At 42.1% G+C, this 23,438-nt stretch overlaps 1 protein-coding gene across 2 annotated transcripts; it reads right to left on the minus strand.

Moving 5' to 3' along the window:
• Nucleotides 1-215: 215 nt before the first annotated feature.
• nampt2 (nicotinamide phosphoribosyltransferase 2) lies at nucleotides 216-18,106 on the minus strand. Of its 2 annotated transcripts, none has more exons than XM_024380312.2 (11): nucleotides 17,845-18,106; nucleotides 14,441-14,579; nucleotides 11,789-11,892; nucleotides 11,515-11,643; nucleotides 9,457-9,615; nucleotides 7,634-7,764; nucleotides 7,226-7,451; nucleotides 5,228-5,347; nucleotides 5,006-5,146; nucleotides 1,970-2,095; nucleotides 216-1,806 (listed from the first exon to the last, which is right to left on the minus strand). In XM_024380312.2, the coding sequence occupies exons 1-11, from the start codon at nucleotides 17,890-17,892 to the stop codon at nucleotides 1,633-1,635; spliced, it is 1,497 nt and encodes a 498-aa protein (XP_024236080.1). In that variant the 5' UTR covers nucleotides 17,893-18,106; the 3' UTR covers nucleotides 216-1,632. The 2 variants fall into 2 exon arrangements, with proteins under 2 accessions (XP_024236080.1, XP_024236087.1); XM_024380319.2 differs by lacking the exon at nucleotides 17,845-18,106 and adding an exon at nucleotides 16,605-16,732.
• Nucleotides 18,107-23,438: the final 5,332 nt, after the last annotated feature.

The raw sequence follows: 23,438 nt of genomic DNA on the forward strand, positions 1-23,438 counted from the left end.
TTACACCGTGTTGGCGTAGGTTTGAATCCGGCCCACTACTGCACCATTCCTAATAATAACTAACTAGTCAGGTAATTACTGTACATGATTTACCAGTTTTCACATCTTGGAAACCTTAAGGAATAAACATCAGTAAACTGGTGAAATACTTGGTTGGTGTTATTTAAGATCAATATCATAGGGCAGAAGAAAATACTAAATCATTTTCAGTCAAGAACATTTGTCAAGAGCATATTTATTTTTTGTCGTACAATATACATTTAGTAAAACTCAAAAACAAACTAATGCTGTCACATTTAATGAACTTAAAGCAGACCACACTTTTCTGAAGTTATTTACACAATAACATACCATTAGTATCAATCTTCATGTACAGTAACAATATAATTTATATAGAAAAAGAGGTAGGGTCAACTGCTTCTTGCCCAATTAATCAGAACACTACAATTATTTTTGCTTCAAATAATATGGGTCTGAAAAGGGTTAAAAGCTCTAAACCACAGCATTGGTCTTAATTAACCTGGGTCTCCACCAGACTGAAGAGCAGTCTGGGACAGCACCAGTCACACAGACCAGCATTTAATGTACATCACAGACAATTAAAGGCATCCGAAGCAAATCGATTCACAAAAGAAAGTACTTAATTTCAAGCTGAATTTGTACAGAGAATGGGGATTCAAATGGAAAGGAACATCAAAACCCAAATGACTGATTCGAATGGCAATGGTTCCAAAGGCAGGAGAACAAAAGTACGAGGTCAGACAAGTCTGGAGCCCATACATTTTAATAGTCTTTGATGTAGTCTTAGGAAGCTTATGGTCAACATATATAGTATAACACACTGTTATATCAATCAATTAGAACAAAAACCCCCATCACATTTCTCTTACAGAATCCCAATTTGAGACCCACGTGCATAACTACATTTGCATGTATACAACACATGCACATCAGTCCTAGTGACAACACACTAAAGTCGGAGTTAAAAATTAAGATGTCAAGTTAGGATTCTGCAAAGTGCAGCATTGCTATCATGGCAAAAAAATGTCAAACAGAATCAGTTAATGTACTACAAACATTCTGCTTAACAGACTAAAAACAAGGATCAGTCAATTCTAAAACCAACTCTACCTCTAGTGAAATAGAACAGTAATAATATCAGCTCTTCAAAGCCTGCTATAGAGCTTAATCAGATGAATCCTTCCACTCAACAGGTGTTGCTATGAAATGCCCGATATCATATGCTGCCTGATTACACAAATAGTGATGCATATTATGTGCTCTTCAGACAAACATAGCAGTAAAACAAAGACTCATGGTCTAAACCATGAGACAGCAGGTCAGTCATTGGTCCAATGGGCTGAAGTGTTGAACAAGGAATTACATTTAGGTTGATGATCAGTAGTCCATTATGTGACTAGTGTGCTGAAGATTACTGCATCCCCCCCCAAAAAAAATTCTTATGGTGCAGCTCCAATAACACCATTCTTATGTTCGCTGACAATCAGAGCACTCCTCTAATGGTGAACTGTAGTAGGCCTTCTGGCAATGAGTAAACCCAGTTCCCTATACGTTATGCCTCCAGTTTTCGGACAGTTAGTGCATTGCTTTACAGGTGGGTGTGTTGGTTGCTTAATGCACCCCGTTCATTATGTGTTTCTGGTGTAGCTCCAGGCTCTTGGGCTCGTCCTGGTTGTGTTGGGAAGGGGCGATATAGTCTTCTAGGAGCCGAGCATTCTTCCGGATCTCCTCCAGAGTGTACTCCTGCACGATGGAGCCATTCTCAAACACAATCACCAGCATGTCCTGAGAAAGACACACCAGAGAGTCAGTGAAACATGAGACTACGAAAGAGACGTGTGTTATACAATGTAGACTTAAACAACTGTTGACACAGTAATCACACAGAGGTGAGCATGTGTGCTCTATTCCTCCCAAGTGAAACATCTTCCCCTATTTAAGGCCTCACCTCCTCTGGCTTGCCCACCCCTCGCTCCACAGTCTCAATGAAGTCATCAGAGTTTCTCCTAAGTGACAGAAGACCTCTCTTTGACCCCTTGGACGGGTCGGTCACAGGCTGCTTGTACACATCCATCTAGACAAAACACAAACACAACAGATGGAAACATGTTAAAATCACCTTTGTTCAAACTCTTTTGAACACTTAAATTCTTTGATTTGTGTGAGTTGTTTGTTTACACAGAAAATCAGTTGTGACTGAGCTCATTCTCAAAAAAAGACTGATTCCCAGGACAGGTTTCCTTTGAGCATTCCACAATCACTACAAAGGAGTGATTGAGGTATGAGGAGGTATTCCATATTAGATCAAAAGAAAGGTTTAGTGGGTAAAAATGGCTGCTTTTCATCTTCATCCAAGCACTTAGTGACTTCAGTGTTCACACCCCTTGACCTTTTCCACATTTTGTTGTGTTACAGCCCGAAATTAAAATTGATTAAATTGAGATTTTGCATCACTGACAATACCACATAATGTCAAATTAGAAATATGATTTTAGAAATGTTTACAAAATAATAAAACCTGAAATGTCTTGAGTCAATAAATAGTTCAACCCTGTTGTTATGACAAGCCTATAGTTCAGGAGTAAAAAATGTGCTTAACAAGTCACAAGTTGCATGGACTCAATAAGTGTTAAACATGATTTTTCAAAATGACTACCTCATCTCTGTACCCCACACATACAGATAATTGTACGGTCTATTAGTAGAGCAGTGAATTTTAAACACATATTCAACCCGCAAAGGTTCAGTGGCGTGTATTCATGGATGCCGAGGGAAGCCAGGCTTATTTGACTGACTTTTTTCTCTCATCATTTTCAGTCAATTCGGAAGTAGCTGAATCTCACCGGAGAAATTCAGAACGAGGGAAACAGTGCCCTTCTGTCTCAGTATGTGTAGCCCATGTATCTTATGCGTTCTGGACCAAAGGAGTATGACATGTTGTGGCCGTAGCATTTGATTGATTGATGCCAACAAGCATTTGGCCCCCCTTGATAAAACATATAAAATAATTAGCATTGAGCTCAACTGTGGGTTGACCTGGTGCAGCGTTCAACTAGTCTACAAGTAGGATGAGTAAAAAAAAAAAAACCTGTTTAGTTCGCAACACACAATATTTAGCAACATTGTTTGGCCTAAATTGTTTTTTCTATCTTGCAGTTAGTTTTCAGTGTATTAAACTAAGCAAGCCTTGTTAATTTGACAATTTTTAAATGTTTAAGTTGGAATGGTGCCGAAATAGAGGAGGCAGTGCTCCTGTGGTCTTTGGGTTGACCTGAGGTAATGCCGTGGTTCTAAAATCAGTAGTTCTTAAGTAAACTGTCAAAAACATTAACTTGCTTGACCATGTTGCAGGTCATATAAGCGTTTGTTACATGTAATATTTGCTTTGTGGACAGATGTTGCTCTCTGGTTTTGTGATTAAAACACCAGTATGTGTCGGTTAATTTATTTTGCCACTGTCTGGCCACTTTTTTTGTTGTCACGGCCTTATTGTATATATCACAGTGGAATATGAACAAATGGGTTTATAGAGCAAAAAATTCAATTTTCACAGCATAGGTTGTAATATGGATGTTTTACTGGTTTCACTTGCTCAGTGATTTTACCCACGCACTGCTACTGGGGAGGTTATCCAAAGCAGGGTACTTACTGGTAGATGGGTAAAAATAAAAAATGCAGACCATATCCCTTTGAGCATGGTGAAGTTTTTAATTACACTTTGGATGGTGTATCTAATAGATGGGTTAACTAACAACGTCACTAAAACGATGTGCACACTTCCATGGGGCAGAAGTCAGCGTGTTGTGATTCTGGATGGCCATTTAGCTAGCAAGAAAGACAAGAAACCGCCATGTGGGGAATCATAAGTGGCTTGTTTCAGCTCGTTCCACCTTGTTCATGATACCATGTCTTGTTTTGACTGATTTCATACCAGTGCTAATATGGCTAAACATTTGCTAGCTAGTTTTTCAACAATTGTAATGATGTATTTGAGAGACAAGTACTCATTGTGCAATTAGACTGCTGAACAATTTGTAAAATCACCACCGGACAATTTACATAGACCCCTCTTTTGTACAATGCTGCAACTACTCACTGTTTATTATCTATGCATAGTCACTTCACCCCCACCTACGTGTACAAATTACCTCAACTAACCTGTACCCCCGCACACTGACTCAGTACCGGTGCCCCCTGTATATAGCTCGTTAGTGTTACTTTTCATTATTACTTTTTATTTTAGTCTACTTGGTAAATATTTTCTTAACCCTTCTTGAACTACACTGTTGGTTAAGGGCTTGTAAGTAAGCATTTCGTGGTAAAGTCTACACAACTTTGTATTCGGCGCATGTGACAAAAAGTTTGATTTGACCTATACACCCAGTCACTACACAGATAAAGACGTCCTTCTTAACTCAGTTGTTGGAGAGGAAGGAAACCGCTCCCGGATTTAACATCGAGGCCAATGGTGGCTTTAAAACAGTTCCAGCATTTAATGGCTGTGATAGGAGAAAACTGAGGATGGCTCAACAACATGACAGAATGAAAAGAAGGAAGCATGCACATGTTATTGGTAAGCTTGTCATCGGCAAGACTAAGGAGTTTTTTAGGATACAAATAAAATAGTGCTAAACACAGGCAAAATCCTAGAGGAAAACCTGGTTCAGTCTGCTTTCCAACAGACATTGGGAGACAAATTCACCTTTCAGCAGGACAATAACCTAAAACACAAGGCCAAATATACACTATAGTTGCTTACCAAGATGACATTCTTGAGTGGCCTAGTTACAGTTTTGACTTAAATTGGCTTTAAACTGTATGGCAAGACTTGAAAATGTCTGTCTAGCGATGATCAACAACAAACTTGACAGAGCTTGAAGAGTAATGTGCAAATTCAGGCTGTAACAACAAAATGTAGAATAAGTCGAGGGGTATGAATACTTTCTGAAGGCACTGTATGAAAGTAAATAAGTGAGTAACATACCCCCTTCCCATTGATCTCCACATAGCTGCATTTGAAGGCACAGTTGAGTGTGTCTCTGTTGAGCTTCTGAAGGAGGGCGCTCCCACAGCCAAAGAACACATTCTCAGCACTCCAGCCTTCGTCACTCAACTTCTCCAGGATCTACAGGCAGAGATGGCAGTTAAACAATGTGGTATATCCAGAGGGGTGTTCGTGGGCGGTGTGTGTAAATTATTTTCTTACCTCATCCACTGAGTTGAGATCAATGCCGTCACCCTGGATGATTCGCAGGTAAGATGGCAGCACCTTGAAGCCTTGAGAGTTCAGAGAGCAACCGAAGCACTCCTCCAAAATCTTTATCACCTGGCGAGGGAATAGGTAGTCAAGTACTGCATCCAAACTTTGAAACTTGAATCAAAGAGACAATAATAGGCAACTGAAACCCCCACACAGACAAGTGACATTTCGAAGGGAATCAATAAGAGCTAAGTGTATAGAGCACACCAAGTATGTTGGTCCCAAGGGTGACACTATGGAACCTGAAATCCAATCTGAACAAGAACGCAAGTTTGTCTTAGAAACAATAAAACATAAAAGAACAGCCAAGAGCAACTTAAAACTAACTGCTCTTTTCAAAAAACATTCCTTGCAGTAGACCCATTGTCAAGAGAAGAAGACTTTGGATGAAAACTGGAAATTAACTAGTTGAAGTCAGAAGTTTACATACACTTAGGTTGGAGCCATTAAAACTAGTTTTTCAACAAATTTCTTGTCCTAACCGACTTGCCAAAACTATAGTTTAACATCTACTTTGTGCATGACACACGTCATTTTTCAAACAATTGTTTACAGACAGATTATTTCACTGTATCACAATTCTATTGGGTCAGAAGTTTACATACACTAAGTTGACTGTGCCTTTAAATAGCTTGGAAAATTCCAGGCAATTATGTCATGGCTTTAGAAGCTTCTGATAGGCTAATTGACATAATTTGTGTCAATTGGAGGTCTACCTGAGGATGTATTTCAAAGCCTACCTTCAAACTCAGTGCCTCTTTGCCTGGCATCATGGGAAAATCAAAAGCATCATGTTGTGGGGGTGCTTTGCTGCAGGAAGGACTGGCGCACTTCACAAAATAGATGGCTTCATGAGGGAGGAAAATTATGTGGATATATTGAAGCAACATCAAGACATCAGTCAGGATGTTAAAGCTTGGAACCCATGTTCCACTTTCTCAGGTAAATCACTTCAAGTGAACAAACGTCACGTGATTTCTTTCAGGCACTTTGTTGAACAATGCAAAAGATGAATCATAGTAGATGAGTCTTCCAAATGGACAAAATTGTGTCAAAATGGCTTAATGACAACAAAGTCAAGGTATTGGAGTGGCCATCAAAGCTCTGACCTATAGAAAAATGTGGGCAGAACTGAAAAAGCGTATGCGAGCAAGGAGGCCTACAAACCTGACTCTATGTACAGGGAAGCCTGTGATTACATGTCTCTATGTACAGGGAAGCCTGTGATTACATGTCTCTATGTACAGGGAAGCCTGTGATTACATGTCTCTATGTACAGGGAAGCCTGTGATTACATGTCTATGTACAGGGAAGCCTGTGATTACATGTCTCTATGTACAGGGAAGCCTGTGATTACATGTCTCTATGTACAGGGAAGCCTGTGATTACATGTCTCTATGTACAGGGAAGCCTGTGATTACATGTCTCTATGTACAGGGAAGCCTGTGATTACATGTCTACATGTACAACACCAGCGCTGTCGGGAGGAATGGGCCAAAATTCCCCCAACTTATTGTGGGAAGCGTGTGGAAGGCTACCTGAAACTTTTGACCCAAGTTAAACAATTTAAAGGCAATGCTACCAAATACCAATTGAGTGTATGTAAACTTCTGACCCACTGGGAATGTGATGAAAGAAATAAAAGCTGAAATCATTCTTTCAACTATTATTTTGACATTTCACATTTTTTAAATAAAGTGGTGATCGTAACTAACCTAAGACAGCGAGTTTTTATGAGAATGAAATGTCAGCAATGGTGAAAAACTGAGTTTAAATGTATTTTGCTAAGGTGTACGTAAACTTCCGACTTCAACTGTATGTACCGTGTGTATGGCCAGCCAGGAAGACCCACACCACAACCCAGACCTGTGACACTTGTAGCGAGATCATACTTGACTATGAGGGATCCCATCCCAAAAGGAAGGTAGGTGTGTGTTCCCCCACCTCGATGAGGGTCTCTGCGGGGTCTCCTGAGTCAGGCCGGATGATCAAGCAGGAGTCTTCGCTCCGCTCTATCACGCGCTCCTTCAGCTTGTCCCCCCAGATGTGTCTACAAGCCTTGAAGATGTCGTAGCTGTCACTGACCACTGACACCGGCCCTGTCGGGAACTGGTCCAGCATGCTCTCGAAGGCCTCCTTCTCCCTGCTCCGCCCCCACGAGATGATCGTACTACAGGGAGAAGATGAAATTGGTTTTAAGAAACAGATTCAGTCTGCTGGACTGAAAACCTCTTATCCCTACACCTAGGGCTGCATGTTTGCTGTACAAGTCAAAAACCACAAAGCAAAATGTGTGATGCTACATGTGAAAGGGACTATGTGATTGAGTGTGTTTGTGAGCATGAGTCTTACCTATGCTCTGCTGCAGGCATAGAGAAGCCTGCCATGGGGCAGCCATAGTATCGCTGGGCCATCAGTAGCCCTGCTACAGTGTCTGTACTGCAGAAATTCACCAGGTGGGCCGCCCCGCCTAATGCCGCAGACTGATAGGGATAAAGGAGGGAAAATCATCAGTTTCAAATTGTCACACAGACAGAAGTGTGTAACTGAAAGAAAAAGTCTGCTCCAAATCCCCAGCCCCTTTTCCATTACCTAAGCATCATCCTTGAGAACAGCATTTTGACCAGTTTCTGTTCATTCTGGTTATAGTCACAGTAATGCTCCAGAACATAGTCAGCAATAATCTACTACAATAAATATCTTCATAAGTGGGAGGGACATCTCAAACTATACTGAACAAAAATATAAACACCTATGCCCACACCTCTGCCCAGTCATGCAAAATCCATTGATTAGGGCCTAATTCATTTATTTCCATTCATTTATTTCCAGTTCCCTTATGTGAACTGTAACTCAGTAAAATCATTGAAGAATAGTTTGATAGTTTGAGATGTCCCTCCCACTATGAAGATATTTCTTGTAGCAGATTATTGCTGACTATGTTCATTAGTATTCAAAGGAGAGAGTCTTTATGCCTCGCTGGAGCATTACTGTGACTATAACCAGAATGTACAGAAACTGGTTAAAATGCTGTAAACTACACTGAACAAAAATATAAATGCAACATGTAAAGTGTTGGTTTCATGAGCTGAAAAAAAGATCGCAGAAATTTCCCATATGCATTTCTCGTTTGCCAATATAATCCATCCACCTGACAGGTGTGGCATATCAAGAAGCTGATTAAACAGCATGATCATTACACAGGTGCACCTTGTGCAGAGGACAATAAAAGGCCACTAAAATGTACAGTTGTTTCACAACACAATGCCGCAAATGTCTCAAGTTGAGGGAGCGTGCAATTGGCATGCTGACTGCAGTTCCAAAGAGTTGAATGTTAATTTCTCTACTGTAAGCAGTCTCCAACATCGTTTTAGAGAACTTTGCAGTATGTCCAACCACCCTCACAACCGCAGACCACGGGTATGGGCAGGCATAAACTACAAACAACGAACACAATTACGATTTAGGGATGGCAATTTGAATGCACAGAGATACCATGACGAGATCCTGAGGCCCATTGTCATGTGAATCATCTGCCGCCATCACCTCATGTTTCAGCATGAAAATGCATGGCCATGTCGCAAGGATCTGTACACAATTACTGGAAGCTGAACATGCCCCAGTTCTTCCACTCACCAGACATGTCACCCATTGAGTATGTTTGGGATGCTCTGGATCGACGTGTACAACTGCGTGTTACAGTTCCTGCCAATATCCAACAACTTAGCACAGCTATTGAAGAGGAGTGGGACAACATTCCACAGGCCACAATCAACGAAGAAAAGGAGATGTGACACGCTACATGAGGCAAATGGTGGTCACCCCAGATACTGACTGGTTTTCTGAGCCACATTCCTACCTTTTTTTAAAGGTATCGTGACCAACAGATAAATCTGTATTCTCAGTCATGTGAAATCCATAGATTAGGGCCTAATTAATGATTTCCTTATTGTTGCATTTATATATATTTTTTCATTGTATATGCATATTTTAATGCTAGACTGTTGCTCGTCATCAAATCTATTTTAGAAAGCCTTTTTTGTTTTACATCAGAAATTGTCAAAGTGCTTTACAGATGCCCAGCACCAAACTCCCAAGAAGGCAGAAACCTAGAAAGAAACCAGGCTCAGAGGTGTGACCAGTCCTCTTCTGGTTGGGCTTGCCATGGGTCTTACCTCCTGCGAGGAGACCCCTCTGTAGCCAAAGTCATGCAGTTTGAAGTCCAGGCCCTCCAGACTGCCTGATGTGGCCTTCAGGTGCTTGGCCAGGATCTTCTTAAACTCCCGGGAGATGGTCGCCACACTAATGGGATACCACATCTGGACCAGCATGGTCTGTGAGAGAAAAAGAGAAACACAGAGATCGCTAAAACACCATTTGATTTGAGAAGAAGTTGATTTTGTTCAGAGACGACTTCTAAAACCATGACAATGGGACGTGGCTGTGCCATTGGGAAGTAGGGAAGGGAAGTAGAAATGGGTGTGGGCTGGATAGCAAAAGCTGTGGCTGGTGTTGGGCTCAGTGCCAGCAGGCTAAGCTATCCCCTGAACAGGAAAAAGGCCAGAGTGACTGGGTGGAATCATCCTCATTGACCTGATTAGGGGAATTGCAATGGTTTCTTTGACTCCATGACAGTGTCCCCAACAAAAGAGAGATAAAATTTTTTTTTAAAGATAAATAACGAGGAATAAAGTTCAGATTTAATGTCAAATGCACAAGTACAGTGGAATGCCTTTGTTGAAAACTCAAAACCCCACAATTGCAATACAATAATAAAATAAAAACACGAGAAATAAGAAGAACACAAAAAGTAAGTAACTTTAAGCATACTATATACAGGGTCAGTTTCAATAACATATATGCAGGGACACTGGAGTGATGGAGTTAGAAATGTATAGGGGTAAGGTGACTAGGCATCAGTATATATGATAAACAGTGTAGCAGCAGCTTGTATGTGAGTGGGTGTGTGTGAGTGTAGTCAGTATAAATGTATGGGCATGTTACAGTATGTGTGAGTGATTAGATGGAGTGAGAATGTGTGTTGGTGGTTGGTGCCAAACTTGATGCACCGGTGGTACTGCTTATAGTGCGGAAGCAGAGAGAATAGTCTATGGCTTGGGTGGTTGGAGTCTTGAACGATTCTCCAGGCCTTCCTACCATACACCTGATATATAAACTCAGCAAAAAAAAGAAAAGTCCCTTTTTCAGGACCCTGTCTTTCAAAGATAATTCGTAAAAATCCAAAAAAACTTCAGATCTTCATTGTAAAGGGTTTAAACACTGTTTCCCATGCTTGTTCATTCAATGAACCATAAACAATTAATGAACATGTACCTGTGCAACAGTCGTTAAGACGCTAACAGCTTACAGACGGTAGGCAATTAAGGTCACGTTTATGAAAACTTAGGACACTAAAGAGGCCTTTCTACTGACTCTGAAAAGCACCAAAAGAAAGATGCCCAGGGTCCCTGCTCATCTGCGTGAACGTGCCTTAGGCATGCTGCAAGGAAGCATGAGGACCGCAGATGTGGCCAGGGAAATAAATTGCAGTGTCTGTACTGTGAGACGCTTAAGACAGCGCTACAGGGAGACAGGACAGCTGATCTGGAGCTGTCAAAGTGAACATGTACCGAACTTTGATGATCGGAGGGCCTCTGCCTAATATTTCCAGCCTCCTGAGGGGGAAGAGGCATTGTTTTGCCTTCTTCACGACTGGGTTGGGGTGTGTAGACAATGATAATTCCTTAATAATGTGGACATAGGAACTTGAAGATCTAGACCCGCTCCACTACAGCCCCATTGATGTGGATGGGTGTGTACTTTGCCCTTCGTTTCCTGTAGTCCACTATCAGCAGCCCGTCAGGAATTCCAGGATCCAGAAGGACGTGTCAGTCCCATGGTCCTGCGCTTAGGAGGGCACCATGGTGTTGAACGCTAAGCTATAGTCAATGGACAGCATTCTCGCGTAAGTGTCCTCTTGTCCAGGTGGGAGAGGGCAGTGTGGAGTGCAACAAAGATTGGATCATCTGCGTGTCTGTTAAGAGCAGGGACAAACCCTGGACTACTGCCCAACATTGTCACAGCTCTGTTCTGTCTGACCAGTATCTGATACAATCCACCTGGTGAGTTGTGTGCACACACACACGGTTTAAGAAACATATGCTGTATTAGAGAAAGGAAGTACAACAAAATGACAATGAAAGGGATACTAAGGGGGAAATGAAGAGAATTACCTCAATATAGTTGGTGAGCCAGAAGAAATCTGGGTCTGTGTTTTCCACTGTGAAGAGGACGTTTCCTCTGGGAATGATCTTCCCCTCAGGAACCGCTTTGATTCGAATTGGGAGACGGCCATCATACTTCTGATGAAACAGCATCAAAATCTACAATCAACCTCGGTGTGTGTGTGTGTTCATATGAACATCTTACAGCGAGCAGCCTAACAGTTGAGACTGCATCAGTAAAATAGACTTCATTGAAAAGCTAAAATTGAGACATCCCACTTACCTCCAGCACTTTCCTCCAGCCTTCCTCATCAAACACAGTCTGTCTAAAGTGCATCTGGTAAAAGACTTTGGCTTCCTGAATCTTCTCCTCAGTGATGACTCGTCCTGATTAGGGGAGACAATGGGGAAAAAGTAATTCATGAATCAAAATGAACAGACAGAAACAAACAAACCAAAAACTCACTAGCCCACATGTGTCAGGCAACATTTGAACTATCAGTGTAAAAGTAGATCTGTCCCACCCCCACTTACTGCAATTCCCTTTCATTCAGTCAAAATTGAGTGTCAGTGGGTGATCAAGTGCCACAGAAACACAGTCAGTGGTGGAGAATGGTTGACTAGTATGGCTGGAGGAGACTCTCTGATTGGATAGAGGAGTGAAACCCTAGCCTGGAGGAGGACCTCAGCAGTCAGAAACAAACCCCTCAGTGGTCCTCTCAGGGGTGATAGGTCACTGTTCACACATTCCACACATGACTGCATATGGGACCAGATACAAACACTGCCGACTGCCATGTCTGGAGACCCTAAAATTAGATGAGTTGAAGTTGGTCCTTTTTATTTATTTTTAAACATACTTTATCTAGGCTGTCATAGTTGCATGGATGTGGCCATTTGATTGAATTTGCAAATGTTCCATTGAGGTTGAGTGTATGAAATCTTCTGTAATCTGTGGTTTGTTTTGGAAGTTTTTCAATAACCTTCACCAAGTGACTTAGTGGGTCATACATGCACATCATGTGACAAAGGACAATACTGGTGGTAAATAGAACATATGACTGCGACGTACCACGGAGTCACATCACAGTGTGTGGGCTGAGGTGACCTCTAAACACTGACTAGCCTAGAACAGACTACAATGAGAAGGAAGAAACTCAAGAATGGAACTCTAAAAGAATGGAGATGAAAGAAGCAAGTGGAATTTCCTTACAAGGCTATAGTCCAGACTAGAGGTCGACCGATTAATCAGAATGGCCGATTAATTGGGGCCGATTTCAAGTTTTTCATAACAAATCGGTAATCAGCATTTTTGGACACCGATTATGGCCGATTACATTGCACTCCATGAGGAGACTTCGTGGCAGGCTGACTACCTGTTATGCGAGTGCAGTAAGGAGCCACGGTAAGGTGCTAGCAAGCATTAAACTTATCTTAACAATCACTAGTTAAATACACATGGTTGATGATATTACTAGTTTATCTAGCTTGTCCCGCGTTGCATATAATCGATGCGGTGCTGTTAATTTATCATTGAAATCACAGCCTATTTCGCCAAACGGGTGATTTAACAAGCGCATTCGCGAAAAAAAGCACTGTCGTTGCACCAATGTGTATCTAAACATCAACACCCTTCTTAAAATCAATACACAAGTATATATATTTTTAAACCTGCATATTTAGTCAATATTGCCTGCTAACATGAATTTCTTTAAACTAGGGAAATTGTGTCACTTCTCTTGCGTTGTGTGCAACAGAGTTAGGGTATATGCAGCAGTTTCGGCCGCCTGGCTCGTTGCAAACTGTGTGAAGACCATTTCTAACAAAGACAGCCAACTTCGCCAAACGGGGGATGATTTAACAAAAGCACAATCGTTGCACGAATGAACATAACCATCAATGCCTTTCTTAAAACCAATAAACAGAGGTATATTTTTTTAAACCTGCACATTTAGTTAAAATAATATTGCCTACTAACATTAATTTAACTAGGGAAATTGTGTCACTTCTCTTGCATTCATTGCACACAGAGTCAGGATATATGCAACAGTTTGGGCCGCCTGGCTCATTGCGAACTAATTTGCCAGAATTTTACATAATTATGACATAACACTGAAGGTTGTGCAATGTAACAGCAATATAACTGTAACAGCAAGACTTATGGATGCCACCCGTTAGATAAAATACGTAATGGTTCCGTATTTCACTGAAAGAATAAACGTTTTGTTTTCGAAATTATAGTTTCCGGATTTGACCATATTAATGACCTAAGGCTCGTATTTCTGTGTGTTATTATATTATAATTAAGTATATGATTTGATAGAGCAATCTGATTGAGCGATGGTAGGCAGCAGCAGGCTCGTAAGCATTCATTCAAACAGCACTTTCCTGCGTTTGCCAACGGCTCTTTGCAAATGCTTCAAGCATTGCGCTGTTTATGACTTCAAGCCTATCAACTCCCAAGATTAGGCTGGCAATACTAAAGTACCTATTAGAACATCCAATAATCGAAAGGTATGAAATACAAATGGTATAGAGAGAAATAGTCCTATAATAACTCCAACCTAAAACTTCTTATGTGGGAATATTGAAGACTCATGTTTAAAGGAACATTAGCTTTTTCACATGGCACATATTGCACTTTTACTTTCTTCTCCAACACGGTTTTTGCATTATTTAAACCAAATTGAACATGTTTCATTATTTATTTGAGACTAAATTGATTTTATTGATGTATTATATTAGGTTAAAATAAGTGTTCATTGTTCATTCAGTATTGTTGTAATTGCCATTATTACAAATAAATAAATAAATATATATATATATATATATATATATAAAAATCTGCTTTTTTTTTGGGTCCTCCAATAAATCGGTATCGGCGTTGAAATATCATAAAATCGGTCCATCTCTCATACAGGCAAAATGGACATACCTGAAAGATACTTCTTCAGGAGGTACTGAAGGCCAAAAAACACAATCTCACTGAACTGGGTGCCCCCCCTTTTGCGGCGGCACTCAAAGTAGGAGTAGACCTTGCTAACATTGGGAGGGTACTGCTTGTAGTGTGTGATCTGTGGAAGAGGAGAATTTCAGTTAAAATAGGCTACAACAAAGGAAACCTAAGGGAGTCAAGGGAAAGACAAACTAACTGGAATCAGGAGGTCATGTTATTAACGACATAATAAGCCAGGTCAGTGAAGAGATGAGGTGTAGGCCCATGATGAGAAAAGTCCATTTCATGTTCCTACGAGAGCTTAGTCCTGCAAAATTAGATCACAAACAGTGACTAATGTCAAAGCTGTTTGTTTCAGAGCTTAAGAATGAACCTTAATACACCGGAAGATGTTCTAAGCACTTCTCTTATACATTTAGAGAATAACCTGTTTTGTATCATATACATCCTTCCAACTGATTAGTGCACATAAAAACAGCATTATTTCTGAGTTTTATTTTTCAAAGGGTTCACCCCGAATGTGCCAAGAGGGAAAGTGGAGCGAATGCAAAAAAAAAAAGCCCTTAAGTTAGGCTAAGTGAAGAGCTTAGTGTGCAACGTGATGCTTTGTACAGTACCACATCTCTCTCTGCCAAACATGAGCTCCAGTGGGTGGGGGTGCTCTCCTCATTCCAGTTCAAAACACAGGTCGGCCTTTGTGAGCCCAGGGTCAGAAATTCAATAATTGAGAGCAACTACCCTTCACTTGGAAATTTACAATTTGCGCAAAGAGGCAGGGGTGAGCAGTATTAGCGCCATCTTTATCCAAGCTGCCCTTTACCACACTCTCTCCCCCGCTACTTCTCACTCACCCTACCTCTCAGAATCTCCTTTCCCCTTGATGCTGATCTTGAAGTCATAAGGTTTTGGCTCATGATCTTAGCAATTACAAATCAGATGTTTTGCAAACATTCCGGCTGAGGCTGTAGTGAGTGCCAGTGTATCAGACGTTATTACGTGTCACATGACTGGAATTCTGGGAGTGTCAGGTCTGGAGGAATGGGAGTCATCACAACCAGGGACAAATAGAGAAAAAAACTTGAGATGCCCATATGTTGCGCTGTTGTCTTCATCTTCCCATAATGGGTGAGATGGTGTTTAGGAAAGGTTAACAGGTGATGTTAGTTTTCACAGTGAAAACATAAGTCAATCTGGGCCCTCAATGTTTACACAAAAGAAGGACCACAAAGTCAACCAAAAGTAAGCGAAAGCATAAACATGATTATGCAACAACAGAGAGAGCTATTGATGGGAGAGGACAGCAAGAGGATGGCTAACCAGGATTTTATGCTGTTATGGAAGGTTGTTGTATATGTAACCATTGTTCAGATTTGGGGGATATCCATAAAGATATTTAGCGTATCATATTCACCTCGACAGTCTCATGATGCACAGATACAGGATTCTCAGAAGGGATTGTACAAGGGCTATGCCTACATACAGTAAGATCATCCCCTTGACCACATCTAATCAATAAATATAAATGTGTGACTACTGACTACCTTTCCAGGTGCTGTACTGAAGGATGGAACACGGGCAATATGCCAGATAGTTATACCTAACAAACCTAATAAGGATTTCATAAGAACACAAAACACATACCATTCATATGCATACCTTGTGACTTTGTCTGACTGGCATCACCATCCAACCAACTGTGGAACTTCACTTATGTAAGAGGGATAATTTCTATCATGAGCCTACGAATGACATAATGTAGGTATACATGCCATGACTAGGCAATGTGCGTAGCAAACCAGGCCCTGGAGACAACTGGGTTGTAACTGGAGAAAAAAAAAAAAAAGGGTGCCATGCACAGTGCTTGACTTTGGCAAGAGCTCACCGTAGCAGAGTACCGGAACCTCAATTTTTCAACTGCTTGAGCTCCTGTTCCTTTTATAAAATATTAGCTCAAAGTATTATGGAACTCCTGCACCTAAATATAATACAGTACTGGAACCTACTTCAGGTTCAAACACTCATTCAGTATGCTACAGTTATTATGCCTATTGTCTTCCTCCATTCATTTGACAACATATCTACATTTGGTAGGAATTACAACACTGTTCTGATCAGTATGAAATCAATAAAATAATAGGCTTACCTAGTGGCAAAGCAGTGACTGATCCCTAGGCTAGAGATTGAAATCAATGGTCTATAGCAGTGTTTCCCAAATCCAGTCCTTATTAAGTACCCCCTCGACAGCACACATTTTTGTTGTAGCCCTGGACAGAAACATTGGATTCAACTTCGAATCAAATGTTATTTGTCACATGCTGCAGAATACAACAGGTGTAGACCTTACAGTGCAATGCTTACTTGTCAAGGGCTTGATTATTAGTTGACAAGTATAATCTGGTGTTCTTGTCAGGTGCCACAACAAAAATATGTACTGTCGGGGATACTCGAGGACAGGGCAACACTGGTCTGTAGCAGCGTCTCCCAAACTCGGTCCTCGGGATCCCAAGGAGTGCACGTTTTGGTTTTTGCCCCAACACTACTCAGCTGATTCAAATAATCAACGAATCATCAAGCTTTAATTCTTTGAATCAGCTGTGTAAAACTAGGACCACGTTTGGGAAACGTTGGTCTAAAGGATTAAGACTGACACTTTTACTGACTGATTAGTTGGGGGGTCGCTACAAACTTGAAGTCATCACGCGGACCCTTGGCATTTGGTAGTGACATTTATTGAGCCGGGCTATTGCCCTCTGGTAAAGTTTGGCCGTGTGCACTCAGAGGTAGTTACCTAGCTAGGCTTGAGAAAAAGTTGAATACATGCAAGTATGCCCCCCAAAAATCTAGTATTAAAGTTAGGGCTAGCGAAACACCATATAAAATAGTTAGCATTTAACCTTTCTTTAGCATTAGCTGTCAGATGTTGTTGATTCCACATAGGTAGCTAGCTAGCCAGGCTACGTTTTGACCTCTATTGGCAATGTATTTGTCAGGCGTCAAATTGCTAGGCTACTCAGTATGAGAGTTGTTAAAATTAGAAATAACGATTGAGGGCGGAACACCAGCCATGGTCTGAATAAGTTTGCTAGTTACTTTGCATTATTTCGGTTTGGTTTATGTAGCTAGGTTCGTGGCATGTTCTGTATATAATGTAACGTTGGTTTTTTAATACTAGTTCTTGAAATAAGGTCCCCTCGAGTGAATGTCAGCTTAGCCAGGCGCACTTCCACAACATTTCGTCAACCATTTCTAGGAAGGAAGAATATAACTGATGCAAATGCGAAAATGTTGCCAGCTTCAGCTTGCGACACGTATCGTATTGGTAACATGATAATACTACTGCTGAAAGTAAGTAACTTCTAGTTAGTGGCGATCATGACACTCACCTTGTATGAATCTGTCGCCAGTAAAATATTAAAATCCTGGGCTGCCATGGTTGATTGAACGAGATGAATGCGACTGTGCTCTACTTCGTCGCTATTTATCAAAATCGAAAGCTGACTAAGGCGGAGATAGCAGCTACACAACCGTACTTTGTTATTCCTCTGTTGTTCCTGTGTTACGTCCTTCTAGTAGTGAAATTAGCCCGTCCCTGAAACTGACCGCCCAGAGAAGGAGAATTCCGGGGTTGGGTTGAGGGGGCGGATTTGAAAACATGCATGTTAGAAAGCACGTAGTCAATGCTCCCCCTCTGATATTCTTACGCACGGAAGAGGCGTGGTCACTCTGTTTTACAAGTTTCATTTCAGCACTGTGCTGGTTATCACTTGCCTGAAAGTTTCACTTTCCCGGAAAGCATTGATTTAAGGGAATGGTGCTAAGTTTCTGATTTATATGCCTAGTGCAGTGGTTTCCAACCTGGGGAACATGAGAAGACTCATGAGTCTATATGCTTACATGGTAAAATACATATGAGGGAATAGTTTTAAGGGTACTCTGGTCACTCTGTTTTACAAGTTTCATTTCAGCACTGTGCTGGTTATCACTTGCCTGAAAGTTTCACTTTCCCGGAAAGCATTGATTTAAGGGAATGGTGCTAAGTTTCTGATTTATATGCCTAGTGCAGTGGTTTCCAACCTGGGGAACATGAGAAGACTCATGAGTCTATATGCTTACATGGTAAAATACATATGAGGGAATAGTTTTAAGGGTACTCTGGTCAGAGCAAAATTCAGTTGGAGGTAAGGTAACCGGAAAAGGTTGGGAACGACTGGGCTAGTGAGTGGCTACCTTGTCAAAAGTTCTGATATTGCCACTAGTACAGATGGGATTGCAAATGTTCATAAACGATTGCAAAACAAACCACTTTCCAAACGTGGAAAAGGCTATAAGGACATGCCTTATAGCCCGACCTCACTAATGCACTTGTGGCTGAATGGAAGCAAGTCCCCGCAGCAATGTTCCAGTGGAAAGCCTTCCCAAAAGAGTTGAGGCTGTTATAAAAAGGGGGACCAACTCCATATTACTGCCCATGATTTTGGAATGAGATGTTCGACAAGCAGGTGTCCACATACTTTTGGTCATGTGGTGCATTTTATATGGTATTTAGACACTCACATTTTATATCATTATGTAACTTCTTTATGTCAAGTTTCTCAGTAAAACTAAGTTCATTGCGGGGACAGGAAGAAAGAACTCCCAGGGACAAACAGAGATGGAGGGGTATGTCTCGTGATTAATAAATCCAGGCTGTATCACATCTGGCTGTGATTGGGAATCCCATAGGGCAGTGCACAGTTGGCCCAGCGTCATCCAGGTTTGGCCGGGGCAGGCCGTCATTGTAAATAAGAATTTGTTCTTAACTGACTTGCCCAGTTAAATAAAAAAATTGTGGTAACGTACAGGAACTCAAGTCCTTTTGTTCTCTCGATCTGGTATACTTCACCATCAAATGCCGACCGCATTACCTGCCAAGATTATAATTTTCTTTTGTCATTGTCCCTACCATGTATATTCCTCCTCAAGCCGACACTGTGACGGCTCTCAAGGAACTACACTGGACTTTGTGCAAACTGGAAACCGCATATCCTGAGGCCGATTTTATTGTAGCTGGGGACTTTGATAAAGGAAACATTCCATAAATTCTATCAACACATCTCCTGGACTACACTCGGTGAGAACACGCTTTACCATTGTTACTCTCCCTCCGTCCTGCTCCTCCCCGCCTATAGGGAGAAACGTTTTAGCAGGAAGCACCCGTAGTAAGGACTGTTCAACATTGTTCTGACCAATCGGAATCTAGAATCTAGACTGGAAAATGCTCCGGGTCACCTTTGAGGATTGTATCGATGTACACACTGACTCGGTGACTGGGTTCATCGGGAAGTTCATAGTGGATGTTTTTCCTACTGTGACGATTAGAACTTATCCAAACCAACCAAACCAAAAACTGTGGATAATTTGAACATGAACCACCGCATTTAACCACGGTCAGGTGACTGGGAATATGGTTCTGTACAAACAACCCAGCTATGACCTCCGAAAGGCAATCAAAGGGGCAAAATGAAAGTACAGGGACAAAGTGGATTCTCAATTCAATGGCTCAGACACGAGACGCATGTGGGTGGGAATCCAGACAATCATGGATTATAAAGGGAAAGCCAGCTAAACACCTTCACCCGCTTTGAACAAAACAACACAGAGCCGCCGACGTGGGCTCCCGCCGCTCACGAGGACTCTGTGCTCCCGATCTCTGTGGTCAACGTAAGTAAGATAGTCAAGATTGTTAATCCTTGTACGGCTGCTGGCCCAGACGACATACCAAGCGGCATCCTCTGAGCATGTGCAGACCAGCTGGTTGGAGTGTTTGAATGTAAGTAATCTCTCCCTATCCCAGTCTGTTGTTCCCACTTGCATCAAGATGTCCACCGTTGCTCCTGTACCCAAGAAAGTGAAGGTAACTGAACTGAATGACTATTGCCCTGTAGCACTCACTTTTTGGAGTCACTTTTACTGTAAATAGAATAGAATGTGTCAAAACATTTCTACATTAATATGGATGCTACCATGATTACGGATAATCCTGAATGAATCGTGAATAATGACGAGTGACAAATATCATACCCCTAAATAATTCTAACCTCCCCAAGTTTTTTGGGGGGGGTGTGTGGTTCCTTCCTCTCTGGCAACTGAGTTAGAAAAGGCACCTGCTTTGTTGTAATGACTGGATATATTGATACACCATCCAAAGTGTAATTAATTAACTTCACCATGGTCAAAGGGATATTCAATGTCTGTATTGTTTTTTACCCAGGGTCCCATACCATCCAAAATCTCCTCCCAAGCCCAGGAGTCCAGAACCCTCTGCTCCTGGTTACCACGCTGCTTGGTCCGGTTGTGGTGGGTAGTTCTGTAACGGATCTCTTCGTCGTCTGACGACGAGTATGAATTATCGGACCAATGTGCAGCGTGGTAAGTGTCCATGTTAATTTAATAGCTGAACACACAAAAACAAAATAACGAAGCGAATGGAAGAAACGGAACAGTTCTGCAAGGTGACATACACTAAACAGAAAACAACTACCCACAAATCATAGTGGGAACACAGGCTACCTAAGTATAATTCTCAGAGACAACAATTGACAGCTGCCTCTGATTGGGAACCATACCAGGCCAAAAGCAGAAATACAACACATAGAACAAAAACATTGAATGCCCACCCCAACTCATGCCCTGACCAAACTAAAACAGAGACATAAAAAGGAACTAAGGTCAGGACATGACACCATGTGTATGTGACCAATAAAATTTGATTTGATTAGATTTTTACTTACGAGTCGTTTCCCAACAATGCAGAGTTAAAAAGTAAGAAAATGTGCAAATAGAAAATAGTAACACAATAACAAGACTATATACAAGGAGTACCGGTAACAAGTCAATGTGCAGGGGTACAAGGTAGTTGAGGTAATATTAACATGTAGGTCGGGGTAAAAGTGTTTTGGCACTCTGGATAGAGTAGAAGCAGTGTGTGTGAAAATGTGTGGTGTGTTGGAGTGTCAGTGTAAGCATGTGTGAGCAAGTGGGTAGAGTCTGTGGAAGAGAGTGAGTGAAAAAAGGGTCAATTCAATAGTCCAGGTAGCCATTTGATTAACTGTTCAGCAGTCTTATGTATTAGGAGTAGAAGCTGTTATGGGTGCCTTTTGGTCCCGAACTTGGCGCTCTGGTACCGTTTGCCATGTGGTAGCAGATTGAACAGTCTATGGCTTGGGTGGCTGGGGTCTTTGACAATTTTCCGGGCCTTCCTCTGACACCGCCTGGTATAGAGGTCCTGGATGGCAGGGAGTTTAGCCCCATGTACTGGGCCATCCACACGACCCTCTGTAGTGCCTTGCGATCGAGCTCTGTGCAGTTGCCATACCAAGTGGTGATGCAGCAAGTCAAGATGCTCTCGATGGTGCAGCTGTAGAACCCTTCGAGGATCTGAGGGGCCATGCCAAATATTTTCAACCTAAGGGGGAAGAGGCACTGTTGAGCCTTCTTCACAACAGTGATGCTGTGAGAGGACCATGTTAAGTCCTTGGTGATGTGGAACTTAAAGCTCTCAACCCACTTCACTACAGAGTTGTCAATCTGTTTTGGAGCGTGCTTGCCCCTCTACTTCCTGTAGTCCACGATCAGCTCCGTTTTGTCTTTCTGATGTTGAGGGAGAGGTTGCTGTTGTTCTGGCACCACGCTGCCAGGTCTCTGACCTCCTCCCTGTAGGCTGTCTCATCGTTGTCGGTGCTCAGGCTTACCACCGTCGTGTCATCAGCAAACTTGATGATGGCGTTGGAGACGTGTTGCCACACAGTCATAGGTGAACAGGGAGTATAGAAGGGGACAAAGCACACACCCCTGAGGGGTCAGTTAGGCAGATGTGTTGTTACTAGGGCTGGGAATTTCCAGGGCCTCACGGTATAATATTATGAAGATCGCGAGATCTTACAATTGTCTGCTGCAGAGGAACAAGAGAGAGCCATGAGAAAATGAGTTTTGATCAGTCATGGAAAGAAAACTGCTGAAAACAAATTGGCTACCTATTTAAAAAGATTAGAACAAGCTACAGTATGAATGAAAAATACTGGTGTTTTGGTGCAGGTACAGCCGACTACTACTGCGCTGTAGTCAATGAACGGCATTCTCACATAAGTATTCTTCTTGTCCAGGTGGGAGAGAGCAGTGTGGAGTGCAATAGAGATTGTGTGATCTGTTGGGGTTGTATGCAAATTGGATTGGGTCCAGGGTGTCTGAGATGATGGTGTTGATGGTGTGCCAGGACAGGACAATAGGCAAGCAGCTTGGTGAGAAGGCAACAACTGTTGGCGCAATTATTAGAAAATGGAAGAAGTTCAAGATGACTGTCAAATCACCCTCGGTCTGGGGCTCCATGCAAGATCTCACCTAGTGGGGCATCAATGGTCATGAGGAAAGTGAGCGATCAGCCCAGAACTACATGGCAGGACCTGGTCAATGACCTGAAGAGAGCTGGAACTACAGTCTCAAAGAAAACCATTAGTAACACATTACGCCGTCATGGATTAATATCCTGCAGCGCATGCAAGGTCCCCCTGCTCAAGCCAGCGCATGTCCAGGCCCGTCTGAAGTTTGCCAATGACCATCTGGAGGATCCAGAGGAGGAATGGGAGAAGGTCATGTGGTCTGATGAGACAAAAATAGAGCTTTTTGGTCTAAACTCCACTTGCCGTGTTTGGAGGAGGAAGAAGAAGGATGAGTACAACCCCAAGAACACCATCCCAACCGTGAAGCATGGAAGTGGAAACATCCTTTTTTGGGGATGCTTTTCTGCAAAGGGGACAGGACGACTGCACCGTATTGAGGGGAGGATGGATGGGGCCATGTATCGCGAGATCTTGGCCAACAACCTCCTTCCCTCAGTAAGAGCATTGAAGATGGGTCGTGGCTGGGCTTTCCTGCATGACAACGACCCAAAACACACAGCCAGGGCAACTAAGGAGTGGCTCCGTAAGAAGCATCTCAAGGT

Source organism: Oncorhynchus tshawytscha, linkage group LG02 (genome assembly GCF_018296145.1).
Source record: "Oncorhynchus tshawytscha isolate Ot180627B linkage group LG02, Otsh_v2.0, whole genome shotgun sequence".
NCBI classification, from domain to species: domain Eukaryota; kingdom Metazoa; phylum Chordata; class Actinopteri; order Salmoniformes; family Salmonidae; genus Oncorhynchus; species Oncorhynchus tshawytscha.